Here is a 14,124-nt window from a genome sequence, read left to right on the forward strand (position 1 = left end):
TAAGTCATGTCACTCTGGGGGCATCCCCAGTGCTTCTGAACTGCTATAAGCCCCCTTACCGCTGTCTCCAAACTATCCATACACTCAGTGGCGTAAGTTTGTCCCAGATAAATATTGGTGCCCCCCCCCCCCTATATATATAAGCCCCCTTACCGCTGTCTCCAAACTATCCATACACTCAGTGGCGTAAGTTTGTCCCAGATAAATATTGGTGCCCCCCCCCCGCTATATATAGTTAAATATATGTATGTATGTATATGTGTGTGTATATGGAGTGTTCTGAAATAAAATGTGTGTATTTAAAGTATACATTTCATTGTCATTTATTTTAAATCGCACCTTTCTTAGCAGTCATACCCAGGATTAGAACCCATGACCTGTTACACTGAAGGAAGACACCTTACTGATAGAGCTATTTACTCCTACTTAGCAAGCCTGCAGATTCTAACTATATGAAGTTAGAATTGTCAGTTCAATACCATTGCAACTAGGCAGATCCATGTAGTGTGCAGCCACACACTACATAGATCTGCTCAGTCACTCACAATGCTGATTATTTATCCGACAATTATTTTACAAGCGTTATAAGCAGGATTAGATCCCACTTCCTATGACACTGGAAGCGGACACCATACTGATGGAGATATTTACTCCTGCTTAGCAAGCCTGCAGATTCTAACTATGTGAAGTTACTTGTAATTGTCATAGAAATAACTTCATATAGTTAGAATTCTCATGCTTCCTATGATGGAGCAAATAGTTCATCAGTAAGGTGTCTGCTTCCAGTGTAATAGGTTGTGGGTTTTCATCCTGGGTATGATACTTGTAAAATGTGCATCTATAATAAAGAGGAAGGAAGAAAGAGATAGCAGCGGCTATCAATTAACTTGAATGGTGTTGCTGAACACACGGAACGGGAGGAGAGGTGCACCCCCACAGAGGAGGAGCCCGGTGGCAGCTGACTCCGTTGCCTCCCAGAGTTACGCCTCTGCATACACTGGTAGCTGGACATTGGTAGGTGTGGATGAGACCCTTCATCAATGCTACGGAGCACAAACATGTCATACTTTCAATACATGGGTTTAAACTGTTTGGAGCAATGCAGAGCCGTCAAATTGGGACTGAATTGTTTTTTTATGTTTTTTGAGGGGTGGAGGTTTGGATACTTTTTTCATTTTAGGAAAGTGTCTTCACACCCCTGAAGGCTTAGTCCATAAAATGAAGTCTAATGTTTCCATTTAGGTGCAAAAGTAGGGGTTGTTGTGCACCTGCGTCTTCCAATTACAGATGCAAGCCCAAATGTTCCCATAGGGAATGCACAAATCCATCCCTCAGCCATTCCCGTTTTTTGGCTCATATTAACCATGTTAATGTCCACACTAGTGTAGAAACAGATGCATAACATCACAAAAAGCATTTTCTCTTCAAATTTGTTGTAAAATAAGTATATAACCATTGTATTTGGTCATACTATTCCTATACCATATATACATTGCACAGTTTTCTAATATGATACCAGTTCCCAAGAAGTCTCTTCTGTCTTTCAGGAGAAACGTGTCAAGAAGATGACAGTGACTTACTCCAGTAAGGTAGCAAATGCAACGTTCTTCGGGTTTCACCGATTGCTGCTAAAGTGGAGAGGAAGCATTTATAAGTTGCTGTACAGAGAGTTCTTTTTATTCATCAGTTTATATACCACATTGAGTGTCATATACAGGTATTCTCTATTGCATGCTTTTTCAGATTATTATAACATCTGGTTGCACATGATGTTCCTAGATAGCAACAGATAGCCCTGTGTGTATACCCTCAACAGTATGAATCCCCAACAATATATACTTTCAGCTTGTGGGTTTTATTTTGTTTAATATGTATACTTTTTTAATAATAATAATAATAATAATAATAATAATATTATTATTATTATTATTATTATTATTATTATTATTATATATTTGTATGCTTAATATTTGTTTCAGTTATTTCAAAATATTTATTTTCACAATTTAAACAAAGCAAAACTACTGGGAGCAGAACATACATTAATAGAATGTATACAAGTATAGGGCTAACCTCCCAGATCTGGATATGGGAGTGAGCCAGGGACGTACAGTCAGGGGAAGCAGGGGAGGCAGTGCCTCACCTGTCATGCTCCCTGTTATACTCAGAGTTCTCACTATAAAAATGATTGGGATAACACAAAGAGGATATTTATAATTTATATGCTTCTTCTTTGTATTAATTCAATCATCTTTATAGATAAAACTTACCAGATCTGCAGGGCACACTGTCAGACACTGCCTGTACAGATGGGCGGGGCTACACAGTGGCCAATCAGACCGCATAGAACAGAGAAATGTGAGGCATGCCTCATAGTGGAGGCCTGCTTGAGCTCTGATGGACAGCTCGGATTGGTCATGTGACCAATCCAGGAAGTGCAGGAAGCCAGGAAGACCGTAGTCGAGCAGTGTGGCAGGGGAGGAGGGAAATGGGGACCCACAATGTCAGCAGAAGCCACCCGTGCACAGTGACAGAGGTTAGTAGCTGCCAGGACCTGAACAATGAGAGAGTGTGTGTGTGTGTGTCAGGAATCTGTGTATCTGGCATCTGTAGTGAGTGTGGGGACGTGTGTGTGTGTGTGTGTGTGTGTGTGTGTGTGTGTGTGTGTCATCTGTAGTAAATGTGGGGACAGGACTGTGTGTGTGTCATCTGTAGTGAGTGTGGGGACAGGAGTGTGTGTGTGTTTGTTTGTTTGTTTGTTTGTGTGTGTGTGTGTGTGTGGCATCTGTAGTGAGTGTGGGGACAGGTGTGTGTGTGGCATCTGTAGTGAGTGCGGGGACAGGACTCAGTGTGTGAGTGTGTATGGCATCTGTAGTGAGTGTGGGGACAGGTGTGTGTGGCATCTGTAGTGAGTGCAGGGACAGGTGTGTGTTTGGCATCTGTAGTGAGTGCGGGGACAGGTGTGTGTGTGTGGCATCTGTAGTGAGTGTGGGGACAGGTGAGTGTGTAATCTGTAGTGAGTGCTGGGACAGGTGTGTGTGTGTAATCTGTAGTGAGTGCGGGGACACGTGTGTGTGTGTGTGTGTGTGTGTGTGTGTGTGTGTGGCATCTGTAGTGAGTGCGGGGACAGGTGTGTGTGTAATCTGTAGTGAGTGCGGGGACACGAGTGTGTGTGGCATCTGTAGTGAGTGTGGGGACAGGGGAGTGTGTAATCTGTAGTGAGTGCGGGGACAGGTGTGTATGTGGCATCAGTAGTGAGTGCGGGGACAGGTGTGTGTGTGGCATCTGTAGTGAGTGTGGGGACAGGCATGTGTGGCATCTGTAGTGAGTGCGGGAACAGGTGTGTGTCTGTGGCATCTGTAGTGAGTGTGGGGACAGGTGTGTGTGGCATCTGTAGTAAGTTCGGGGACAGGACTGTGTGTGTGTGTGTGTGTGTGTGTGTGTGTGTGTCAGGAATCTGTGTGTCTGGCATCTGTAGTGAGTGTAGGGACGTGTGTGTGTGTGTGTGTGTGTGTGTGTGTGTGTGTGGCATCTGTAGTGAGTGTGGGGACAGGTGAGTGTGTAATCTGTAGTGAGTGCAGCCAGGTACAGGTGTGTGTAATCTGTAGTGAGTGCAGGGACAGGTGTGTGTGTGTGTGTGTGTGTGTGTGTGTGTGTCAGGAATCTGTGTATCTGGCATCTGTAGTGAGTGTGGGGACGTGTGTGTGTGTGTGTGTGTGTGTGTGTGTGTCATCTGTAGTAAATGTGGGGACAGGACTGTGTGTGTGTGTGTGTGTGTGTGTGTGTGTGTGTGTGTCATCTGTAGTGAGTGTGGGGACAGGAGTGTGTGTGTGTGTGTGTGTGTGTGTGTGTGTGTGTGTGTGGCATCTGTAGTGAGTGTGGGGACAGGTGTGTGTGTGTGGCATCTGTAGTGAGTGTGGGGACAGGACTCAGTGTGTGAGTGTGTATGGCATCTGTAGTGAGTGTGGGGACAGGAGTGTGTGTGTGTGTGTGTGTGTGTGTCTGTGGCATCTGTAGTGAGTGCAGGGACAGGTGTGTGTTTGGCATCTGTAGTGAGTGCGGGGACAGGTGAGTGTGTAATCTGTAGTGAGTGCGGGGACAGGTGAGTGTGTAATCTGTAGTGAGTGCGGGGACAGGTGTGTGTGGCATCTGTAGTGAGTGTGGGGACAGGTGAGTGTGTAATCTGTAGTGAGTGCGGGGACAGGTTTGTGTGTAATCTGTAGTGAGTGCGGGGACACGTGTGTGTGTGTGTGTGTGTGTGTGTGTTGTGTGGCATCTGTAGTGAGTGTGGGGACAGGGGAGTGTGTAATCTGTAGTGAGTGCAGGTACAGGTGTGTGTAATCTGTAGTGAGTGCAGGGACTGTGTGTGTGTGTGTGTGTGTGTGTGTGTGTGTGTGTGTGTGTGTGTGCGTGTGTGCGTGTGTGTGTCATCTGTAGTGAGTGTGGGGACAGGGGAGTGTGTAATCTGTAGTGAATGCGGGGACAGGTGTGCATGTAGCATCAGTAGTGAGTGCGGGGACAGGTGTGTGTGGCATCTAGTGAGTGTGGGGATAGGCATGTGTGGCATCTGTAGTGAGTGCGGGAACAGGTGTGTGTCTGTGGCATCTGTAGTGAGTGCGGGGACAGGTGTGTGTGGCATCTAGTGAGTGTGGGGACAGGCATGTGTGGCATCTGTAGTGAGTGCGGGAACAGGTGTGTGTCTGTGGCATCTGTAGTGAGTGCGGGGACAGGTGTGTGTGGCATCTAGTGAGTGTGGGGACAGGCATGTGTGGCATCTGTAGTGAGTGCGGGAACAGGTGTGTGTCTGTGGCATCTGCAGTGAGTGTGGGGACAGGACTGTGTGTGTGTGTGTGTGTGTGTGTGTGTGTGTGTGTGTGTGTGTGTGTGTGTGGCATCTAGTGAGTGTGGGGACAGGACTCTGTGTGTGTGGCTACAGTAGTGAGATGTAGTGTACATATATGTTCCTGCTCTCCCTCCCCAGGTGCTGCTGTCTGTATCACTGTTGACTGTATTGTCCTGTGTAACCTGCTGCACCAGGCCAGTGGTGTTCTGCAGGTGAGGGGGCAATGGGGGCACCTCACCCAGAAGTAAGTATCCAACAGTTTACTCACAACACTAGGGTGATTGCTGTGACCTGGCTATTACTGTATGTACTGTATGTTCTCCCTGTGTTTGCATGGATGTAGTGCAGGGAAATAAGAGTTAAATTGTGTAGGGGGTGAGTCAGGCTCCTGGCACTGAGACCCACCACCATTTGTGCCTCCCCAGCCTCTGACCTCACCGCACGTCACTGGAGTGAGCTGAGTCACAAGAGAGTCTTCAGTGTACCAGGGTCTTCAGAGTCAACACTCACTGACTGATATGAGATATTTACAGTAACTGTTGTAAGCTGCTGCACATTACTGCTGTAAGGCATTAGTTTGCCCATTCTCCTTTGCAAAACAGCAGATTAGTGTTGCTGTAGCTTGTAATTATTTGTGAAGTATAAAGAATATTAAATGATCAGAAGATGGCAAAAGCTGAGTACACACTAAGTGATATATTGACTATTTGAGCGAATAGCTGATATATCGCGAGTTGCTCTGCAGGTATGTACACGTGATATATCTGTGAATGACGTCGTTCACAGACATATTGAGATGGCTGTGCAGCACAGCCGATGGCCGCTATATCTAAAGATACATTGGCACATCTGGCTGTGTGTGCGGGCTGTCTACCGACCACCCATACACTTGCTGCAGGGACTGACCTCACAGCAGGGTGGCAAATTCATATGCCCATCCAGCTGGGTGTCCTCACCGATACATTGAGCGGCTGATCGGTAATTGTGTATGCTTACCTGAATCAGCTTCTCAGTCGGCGTGATGAGGTATATCTACCGGGTGTGTACCCTGTTTAAGGTTATGGACAGGCTTTAAGCTGGTTTAGGGCATGCTCTGTTGTTCGGTCTGCAGATAAGTCTTGGGGTAGTATTGAGACCATTACATTGAATATATAGGGCATACTTGCCTACCCTCCCTCCTTCACCAGGAGACTCCCTGAAATAGCAGCAATCTCCCTCACTGCCTGAATAGACCAGCAATCTCCCTGATTGCACCTTAACCCCATTATGCAGCTGTAACATTCCTGGGGGGGGGGGGGATTAATCACAGATACAAACATTCAAATGGGAGCATCAGTGCCATTTCCCTGTATTGGTTATAAGGCACAATGATCCCTATGGCTACATGCATTTTAAATAAAGTTTCTCGTGGCCACTTACAGTATATGGAACCTCTTGTAAACCACAATACACGAACAAGTTCTGCAAAATGTAAGTATCTTTTCTTCAACAAGTAGACACTTTGGGGCTCATTTACATTTGGATGTAAGTCATTTTTATGACACACCTCTCAGATGTTGCAGTACACGTCCGCACTGATAGGTGTTAAGGTGCATACACACGGAGAGATTTTAACTATGAGAGATTTTGACTGAGCATTTTCCCTCGAACTGGCAGTAGGAGATTTTTGGTGGAATTTAAATGTTTGAAAAGTCGGTTGGGTGTCTGTTTTTTTCCTGTCTATTAGATAGGAAAAAACAGACTCCCAACTGACTCTCCCCCTTTGACTAACTTTACCAGCAATTTTGGCTATGGGCGATTTTGGCTAACTCATTTAAGCAAGGGGATGCTTTTTCTTTTCCAGCGACCTAGCCAAAATTGACTTGCCTGCACAGTCTATTTTTTTTTTTTTTTTTTTTTTTTTTTTAGAATACTTTACTGGACAATTGCAGAAAACATATATAGCAATATACGACATGAAGACAAAACAATAAAGGAATAACCTGGTATGATACAGAAATACATAATAATAGTTAGGCACAGACAATGTAGATTCCCGGACAGATCGCAGAATTCCTAAAAAGGAGGTTGACCCATGGCAAGTATTTCCAGGGTGTACCAGGTAGTGTGTGATATAGCTTGTCGAAGAGGGTTCCTAATGACCTCCGTCAGTGTTCGTACATAAGAAAAAAGAACTTTTTAATTTTACTTTCTTTGTCGATCAACATTTCAAGCCACTCCATGTGAAACAAATAAGATAATCTCGGTAGAAATAAAGCTAGCACAGTCTATTTTTAGCAGCGATAGTGACCTGGCGGGGACGCGCATCGCTATCGCTGGCTGTGTACACATGGAAAGATATGCACTAACTTTCTGAGCGATTTTGACTATATAGTCAAAATCGCTCAGCTATATCGCTCCGTGTGTATGGACCTTTACTTTCACAATCTCCCTGAAATGCTTTATCAAAAGTAGGCAAGTATGATATAGGGGCATGTGTAATAGGGTCCTTGTTTGACGGAGGTGCGGGATGCTGGCCGATCCTGAAAGCTTTTAGATAGTGGCAATCATTTACAAGGCATGGTTTTGCCTTGTAAATTATTGCCGCTTTAAAAATTCTCAGAGATCGTCCATCATCCCGCACATCCAGCAAACTCAGACGCTATTACATATGCCCCAAATCTCTTCATTTTTGTTATAACTTGATCCATATTGGTTAACTATTTAAAGTGGATATTGTCCTTTTTATGGCAAGGGGTCTTTTATCTTCAGAGTATTACAGGTGGCAGGAAGTAGGAACTGAGCTTTTTCAAGTTTTTCTTTCCTTTGCTAAGGAGCCAACAGTCCTCAGATTGCTATCTGTCACTGTAAACTGCACAACTGCACTGTCCTTGTTATAAACATCTATGTAGGTAGGCAGCTTTGTGTGTAAAAGGTAACCTGTAACCATGAAGTAAAATCTAGTAAGTCATTCGTACATCAGAAAACTAAATGAACATGTTGTTAGTTATTCAGTATTTGAACACACAGGACACATACAGTAGTGGCTCTTGCCACGGGCAAGCAGGTTTTTTGCCCGGGGTGCCGCTACCCTGAGGGCAACGCCGTGGTAAGAGCCGCTACTAATGATCCTCCCTCCTTCCATGCTCCCCGGCCCCCGGCTGCAGCGAGCACCGTGTGCGCCCGCTGCAGCCGGCGTCGCTGACTCGCGCTAGAGGTCAAAATTGACCCCTAGTGTCAGTGGCTGCGGCGCTGCTATGGGAGAGACGTCATGACGTCTCTCCCATAGAGAGGAGCCGGCGCCCGGAGACAGCAGCAGCAGCGGTCCCGAAGCAGGAGCGAGGTAGGTAAGTATTGTGATTTTTCTTTTAGGGTTTCAAAGCGGCGCTACTACAGGGGGCACATACTGGGGGCACTACTACTGGGGGCACATACAGGGGGCACTACTACTGGGGGCACATACAGGGGGCACATCTACAGGGGGCACTACTACTGGGGGCACAGTAGAAGGGGCACTACTACTAGTGGCACAACTACAGGGGGCACTGCTACAGGGGGAACAGCTACTGGGGGCAAATTAACTTGTGGCACGGCTGCTGGGGGCACAACTACTGGGGGCACAGCTACTGGGGCAAATCTACAGGGGGGCACAAGTACAGGGGGCACAACTACTGGGGGCACAGCTACAGGGGGCAAATCTACTGGGGGCAAATCAACTGGGGGGCACAACTACTTGGGGCAAATCTGGGGGCACAGCTACTGGGGGCATAACTGTGGCCACGACCCTCCCCTATGAAGCCACGCCCCTGTTTTGCCACGTGGGGGGGGGGGGGCGCCAGTGGAAACTTAAGCACTGGGCGCCACAAGGTATAGAACCGGTCTGGACACATATCCATTAGGATTATCAGCCAAGTGTCAAGACAATAAATGTTGTTACCTAAAAATATAACAAAAAGCAAAACAGACAGCATCTTCCCACATACCGGCCTCTCCAGCATGCAAGTTGATTTTGCAGTGTCTTAAAGCACTGTCCCAGTCACTTCTCCCCTGTCCCTCTCGCTACATATGGCTGTCTCACACAGCTTGCAGGCCCTCTGTCCAGCATAACTTTCTACAACAACTCTCTAATTGTCCCCACTGTCCATGCCCAAATTTCAGTCATCCCTAAGATTGGTAAGGAACCCATCCTGTGTGCAAGTGGGTTGGGGCTGATATGCCGGCGGTCAGAATACCGACTACGGCATCCCGCCGTTTAGAATCCTGATGAAGGTAAGCATGCTACCTCCCACTCGCTAACCCTAACCCTCCCTTACTGTAACCTAAACCTAACCATCCCCCACCCGCAGTCTTACCCTAACCCTCCTCGGTGATGCCTAAACCTAACCCCTCCTTCCCGCAGACTAAACCTACCCCCCTCCCTCCTCCCTGCGCAGCCTAAACTTAATCCTCCCAGGGGTGCCTAGATCTGACCCCCCCCCCCCCCCTCCATGCAGTCTAAACGTAACCCCCCCTTACCGCAATCTAACCCTCCCCCCGCAGCGTAAACCTTACCTCCTCCCCAACCCACGGCTTACTTCTCCAGCAGCCCGGCAGTCAGTCGATTAGGATCCTGGCTGCCGGGACGCTGGCGCCGGCATTGTGATCTCATTTAGTGTGCTGGCACCGGCATTCTGATCTGTGTCGGAATTCCGACAACAGTATTTCAACAGCCAAGATACTGGCCAGATCCTGTCCTAGTTACTGAACAATTTTGTGTCTTAAAGTCGATGTGAAGTTCTTTGCCAAATTGATGGCAAATAGACTGATAATTCTCCATCCAATACTTGTTCATAACTACTAGGTGGGCTTTGTTCTGGGCCGGGAATCCCCAAACAATGTCACCAAAGTCCTGTACCCATACACCACATATCATCCTCTATGTCATCAATGATTCTTCTGTCAACTGATATGGAAAAAACCTTTGTCAGCCTTTGGGTCTTCATGGCCGGTGTACTCCAACACATGGGACTGGATCCTACTAGGTACTAATGTATTCTGTCTCTGACAATTCCCCCTCTGCTAGATTTAAAAAACAACAACCCCTCCCCCTTCATAGGCAAACGCAAGGGGGGTTTCTGGTTGTCCGGAAACCCCCCTCTGCTTGGCCAGATGCTCAAAGTAGTACCACAATAGCAATAGTATATAATACTATTACTAGAGCTTCTGCCACAACATGCAGTGTAAGGGACAGAGCGGAGCTGCTGCACCTGCCTGGTGGTAGTAGCTTCTTTTATCAAGTTTGCTGTATGTGTGGATCTGAGCCCTCAATCAGTGCACTAGACCAGAGAGCAGCTACCAGGAAGGAGAAACAGGTGCCTTGCCATGAGGTGGGAGAATGTGTGCTTAGAAAGTGCAGTTCTGTCTCCTACTGGTGCTATAAGATTTGTGTTGTTATTTATTATGGGATGTTTAACCTTTTCCTGACCACTTGTTATTTATATTTCTTAAGTATGTTTTATACAGCCTATACTACAGACCATCTGTACTAGGTACTTCTGCCACTCTCTCAGACTCCCGCACTTGCTCCAATGTTCCGCGGAGTGAGAGATTATGGATGATATTTGGAAACTCCCCTCTAGAAATCCTGCATTTGCCCCTGCCCTTTATTCACCTTTTGATATTGGTAACGGCTCTAGGCAGGGCTGTTCCCTCTGTCCATTGATCTTTGTCCTCTGCGTGTATCTTTAGTCCATTAGGCTTCAACCTTATGTCTATCGATAAAGAATTTAAATTTTACTCTATTTGCAGATCATGCAGGCTGTGATTATTCATCTTGTAATCTTATTCAATCTTGATGGAGGAGTTTAGGATATTTGGGGTACTGTTTAATTTGAAGATCAATTACACAAAGTCAGTGGCGCTGAATCTCCTACACCCTCACAAGTAGTAGAAGGACTTAAACTGTCCTTCCCCTTTATTTGGCATCCATCTTACTTGAAATACTTGCGGATGTACCTCACCGAGGACTTCAGCTTCCTGTTTCAGGGCTGGTTAGTGTGTTGGGGGACCACACACTTTTTTCTTTTTTATTTGAACACTTTCTTTACTTTTTATCCTAATAAAGCCTGCACAGTTAATAGTGATCTGTGCAGTGATCTCACAAATTCACCTGTCACAGGCAGATCTATTGTTTGGACAGATTCAGTATGATTTCCCAATGGACAGGCTGCCGGCATTCAGTACCTACAGCGACATCCCGAGCATCAGAATCCAGACAGCCCCCTCTAAAGTACCCTAACTCTCCCCTGCCCCCTACCCTTACCCTCCCTAGTGGGTGCCTAAACCTAACCCTTCCCGGTGGTGCCTAACCCTAGCCCTCCGCCCCGCTTGGTGCCTAACCCTAACCCTTCTTCCCCGCTGTCTAACCCTAATCCTCCTGTCATATCTGTTCTGCTGTGAGCCTCACTTACAGCTTGAGCAGAGCAAGAGGGGCTGCCACCTGGTCATATGCTCTGCTGTCTCCTCTCACAATAAATCTCTCTGTCACCATATCCTCCCTCAGGGACGGTTTAAGAGAGGAGATAGTCTGAGTGCAGGCTCCGTGCTATGTTCCCTATGACTTCTCTACTGCCCATGCACAAATCTCTGGGAAAATGGTCACTGCGACATTTATCCAGTTCTGCAGCGCTGACCGACTCTAGAGCGATACGTATAAGCAAGGTGTACACCCATTATAGATATGCCAATGTTCCCTCCCAATCTAAGGCAGGGATTTATCAAACCTTCTAGAGAGGACAAGTGGAAGTGTTTCTCATAGCAACCAATTAGAGTCCAGCTGTCATTTAATAGACTGTACTAGATAAATGGAAGATAGAATCTGATTGGCTGCTATGAACCTCTTCTTTTTGGAAAGTCTGATAAATATTTTCCTAAATTATTAGTGATAGTTGAAGTCACCTCTGTGATCTGTGCTCTGCATTAAAACATCTGACCATTGGCCTTACCTTATGTCTTCTTATGGTCACATAACTCCTTTCATTAATTAACACCTTGTCTAAAATGTAATAGACTCTGGTCCCAGCAACGGGTTGGGTAGTGACATGTGGTGAGGTAAGGCAGAACCTGCCATACTCCAGCATACGCCAGAGTTTTGACTATACAAAGTATATGAAAAATACAAAGAATATATTGTATTATTCTAATCCTTTTTATAATCAAAAACTATGCCTCCCCTACCTATCTTTTCTGCACATCTCTGATCAAAACTCACCAAATTTGAAGCAGTATATACTGCTGTACCTGTGTATGATGTCCACATGAACCCTCAGGTTCATATATTGTGTGTAAATCTGGTTCTGGTACTAGCCAGTGCCTCCTGAGCCATTTACCTCACCACACATCCCTTGGTATGAAATACCGGTGGTCAGAATCCTGACGGTCACAATGTCGAAGGATCCTGGTGCGTATTCTAATCTTAACCCTAGCCCTAACCCTAACCTACCCCATGCGCAGCCTAACCTTAACCATTCCCTTCAGAAGCCTAACCCTAACTGTCCCCTCCCGCTGCCCAACCCTAAGCCTCCTTCTAGTCCTTGACCCTAAAACTAACCCTTACTCTAATTCTCACCGTCTGGATCTGTCAGCATTGTGACTGTCGGGATTCTGATCCTGGCTACATCCCCCAGTGACATAGCTACTAGATTTAAATTGGTAATTAGTTTGGTTTTTTAAATCTGGGGGCTGTGGGCCTAATTAGGTAAGGATTGCAAATTCTGCTAATTAGTAGAATTTGCAATCCTTTTGTTAGCATGCTAGGGGCCGTCCATCGCTGGGCAAGGCCGCCCAGCATGCTGAACGCCGCCTCCCCCCTTTAAGAAGCAGAAATTGCGATCGATTGTTAGCAGAAATTAATGTTGCCTCTTGCGGTGCAGCTTAGTTGCGCCCGCAGGAGACTCAACGCCATCTTTCTGATCGTGGCGGCTGCGTGTGACATCACGCAGCCGCCGCAATCACGCCCCCGACACGCCCCTGTTCGCGCCGGCTTGCCCCCCATTTCCAAGCCACGCCCCGCAACGTTCCACATCCACCTAGGGAATGGAACGTTGCCGCCCTCCCCCGCCCCACGAATGCCTCTGCCTGATTGACAGGAAGAGGCGTTCGCATTTTATTCGGGGCACCTGCAGAAAGTGCGGGACCATGCACAGGACGGGTGCTGCACATGCGCCTACGGGGTGAACGCAATAATTTGCGGTCCAACCTGAATTAGCCCCTATATCGCTGGAATTGTGCTGAACTAGCAAATCAGAGCCTATTATATTTGGGCTATTGTGTGGAATCATATCAATACCATAGAGTGCATTTGTTTTTGTTCATTAAACAGGGTTAACTTGTGGTAATGTATAAATTATATTTTTGGTAATGGCTAATGGAGCCCACATGTGGGCTGAGAAACATTAGTTTTACTACACTGTGTTACAATATGCTTTGTACTGTCATGAAGGGCATAGATTCAGTAGCAGGGCCATCGTAACAGCATTGAAAGCCCTGGGTAAAACAATGCACTGGGGCACCTACACACCCATTTACAGAAATAAATGAAAAACAAAAGTCATAACTTGCCCCTCCTGTGGCCCACGCCACCTCTCCACATGCTTCCATGCTGTGAATGGCTGTCAGCATTCTGATTGCTGCATAGCTCCAACCATCCACCTATCAGCAAGCTGACAACCATTGGCTGCCTGGCTGCAGGCTGGGAAGCAGGTAAAGAATGCTGCACTCTGATTGGTGAATAGCTCCAACCATACAGCAATCAGCATGCTGACAGCCATTCACTGTCTATCAAAAATACTGGGAGGCAGGTACAGAATGCTGCTTGGCAGAGGCGTATCTAGCACAGGGCGAGCATGGCACGTGCCCTGGGTGCCGTGGTAGACCCATCAGAGGGGGGTGCCACAGGCACCTGCACGGCCCGCTCGCCCCATGCGACAGGGATTACGCCGGCGCTACCCGCTGCGCTCTCCCTGTCTCCCCGGCTGCTGTGCCTGTCACACAGTACAGGCAGCGGCAGCCAGGAGCCTCGCCTCCACCCCCTCCGCAAAATCTACATTGCGTGTGCGCGACTGCGGGTGTGCGTCCGCTGCGCACATCCACCGATCCCCACATGAAGCACATGTGGGGAGCCGCGAGTGCTTGCAGAGAGTGGAGGCGGGCTCTAGCAGTGTACACTGCTGCCTGTACCCTCTCTTTCTCCTCAACGCTGCAGGTAAACTTAAAAAAACACTGGTACTGTGGGGCAATGTAACTGGCACTGTGGGGCATGTAAC

General features: G+C 47.1%; 1 protein-coding gene across 4 annotated transcripts in view; it reads left to right on the top strand.

The window, feature by feature from the left end:
- Positions 1-14,124, top strand: part of BEST3 (bestrophin 3) — a 102,802-nt gene that overhangs the window by 21,461 nt on the left and 67,217 nt on the right. For 3 of the 4 annotated variants that reach the window (XM_063927484.1, XM_063927483.1, XM_063927485.1), the window contains exon 2: positions 1,548-1,717. In XM_063927484.1, the coding sequence (XP_063783554.1) occupies positions 1,566-1,717 (152 nt within the window). In that variant the 5' untranslated portion in view covers positions 1,548-1,565. Of the gene's footprint in view, positions 1-1,547; positions 1,718-4,984; positions 5,088-14,124 lie in introns of those variants that run through there. The other variant, XM_063927486.1, reaches the window with a different exon arrangement.

Source organism: Pseudophryne corroboree, chromosome 6 (assembly GCF_028390025.1).
Source record: "Pseudophryne corroboree isolate aPseCor3 chromosome 6, aPseCor3.hap2, whole genome shotgun sequence".
Taxonomy (NCBI): Eukaryota; Metazoa; Chordata; class Amphibia; order Anura; family Myobatrachidae; genus Pseudophryne; species Pseudophryne corroboree.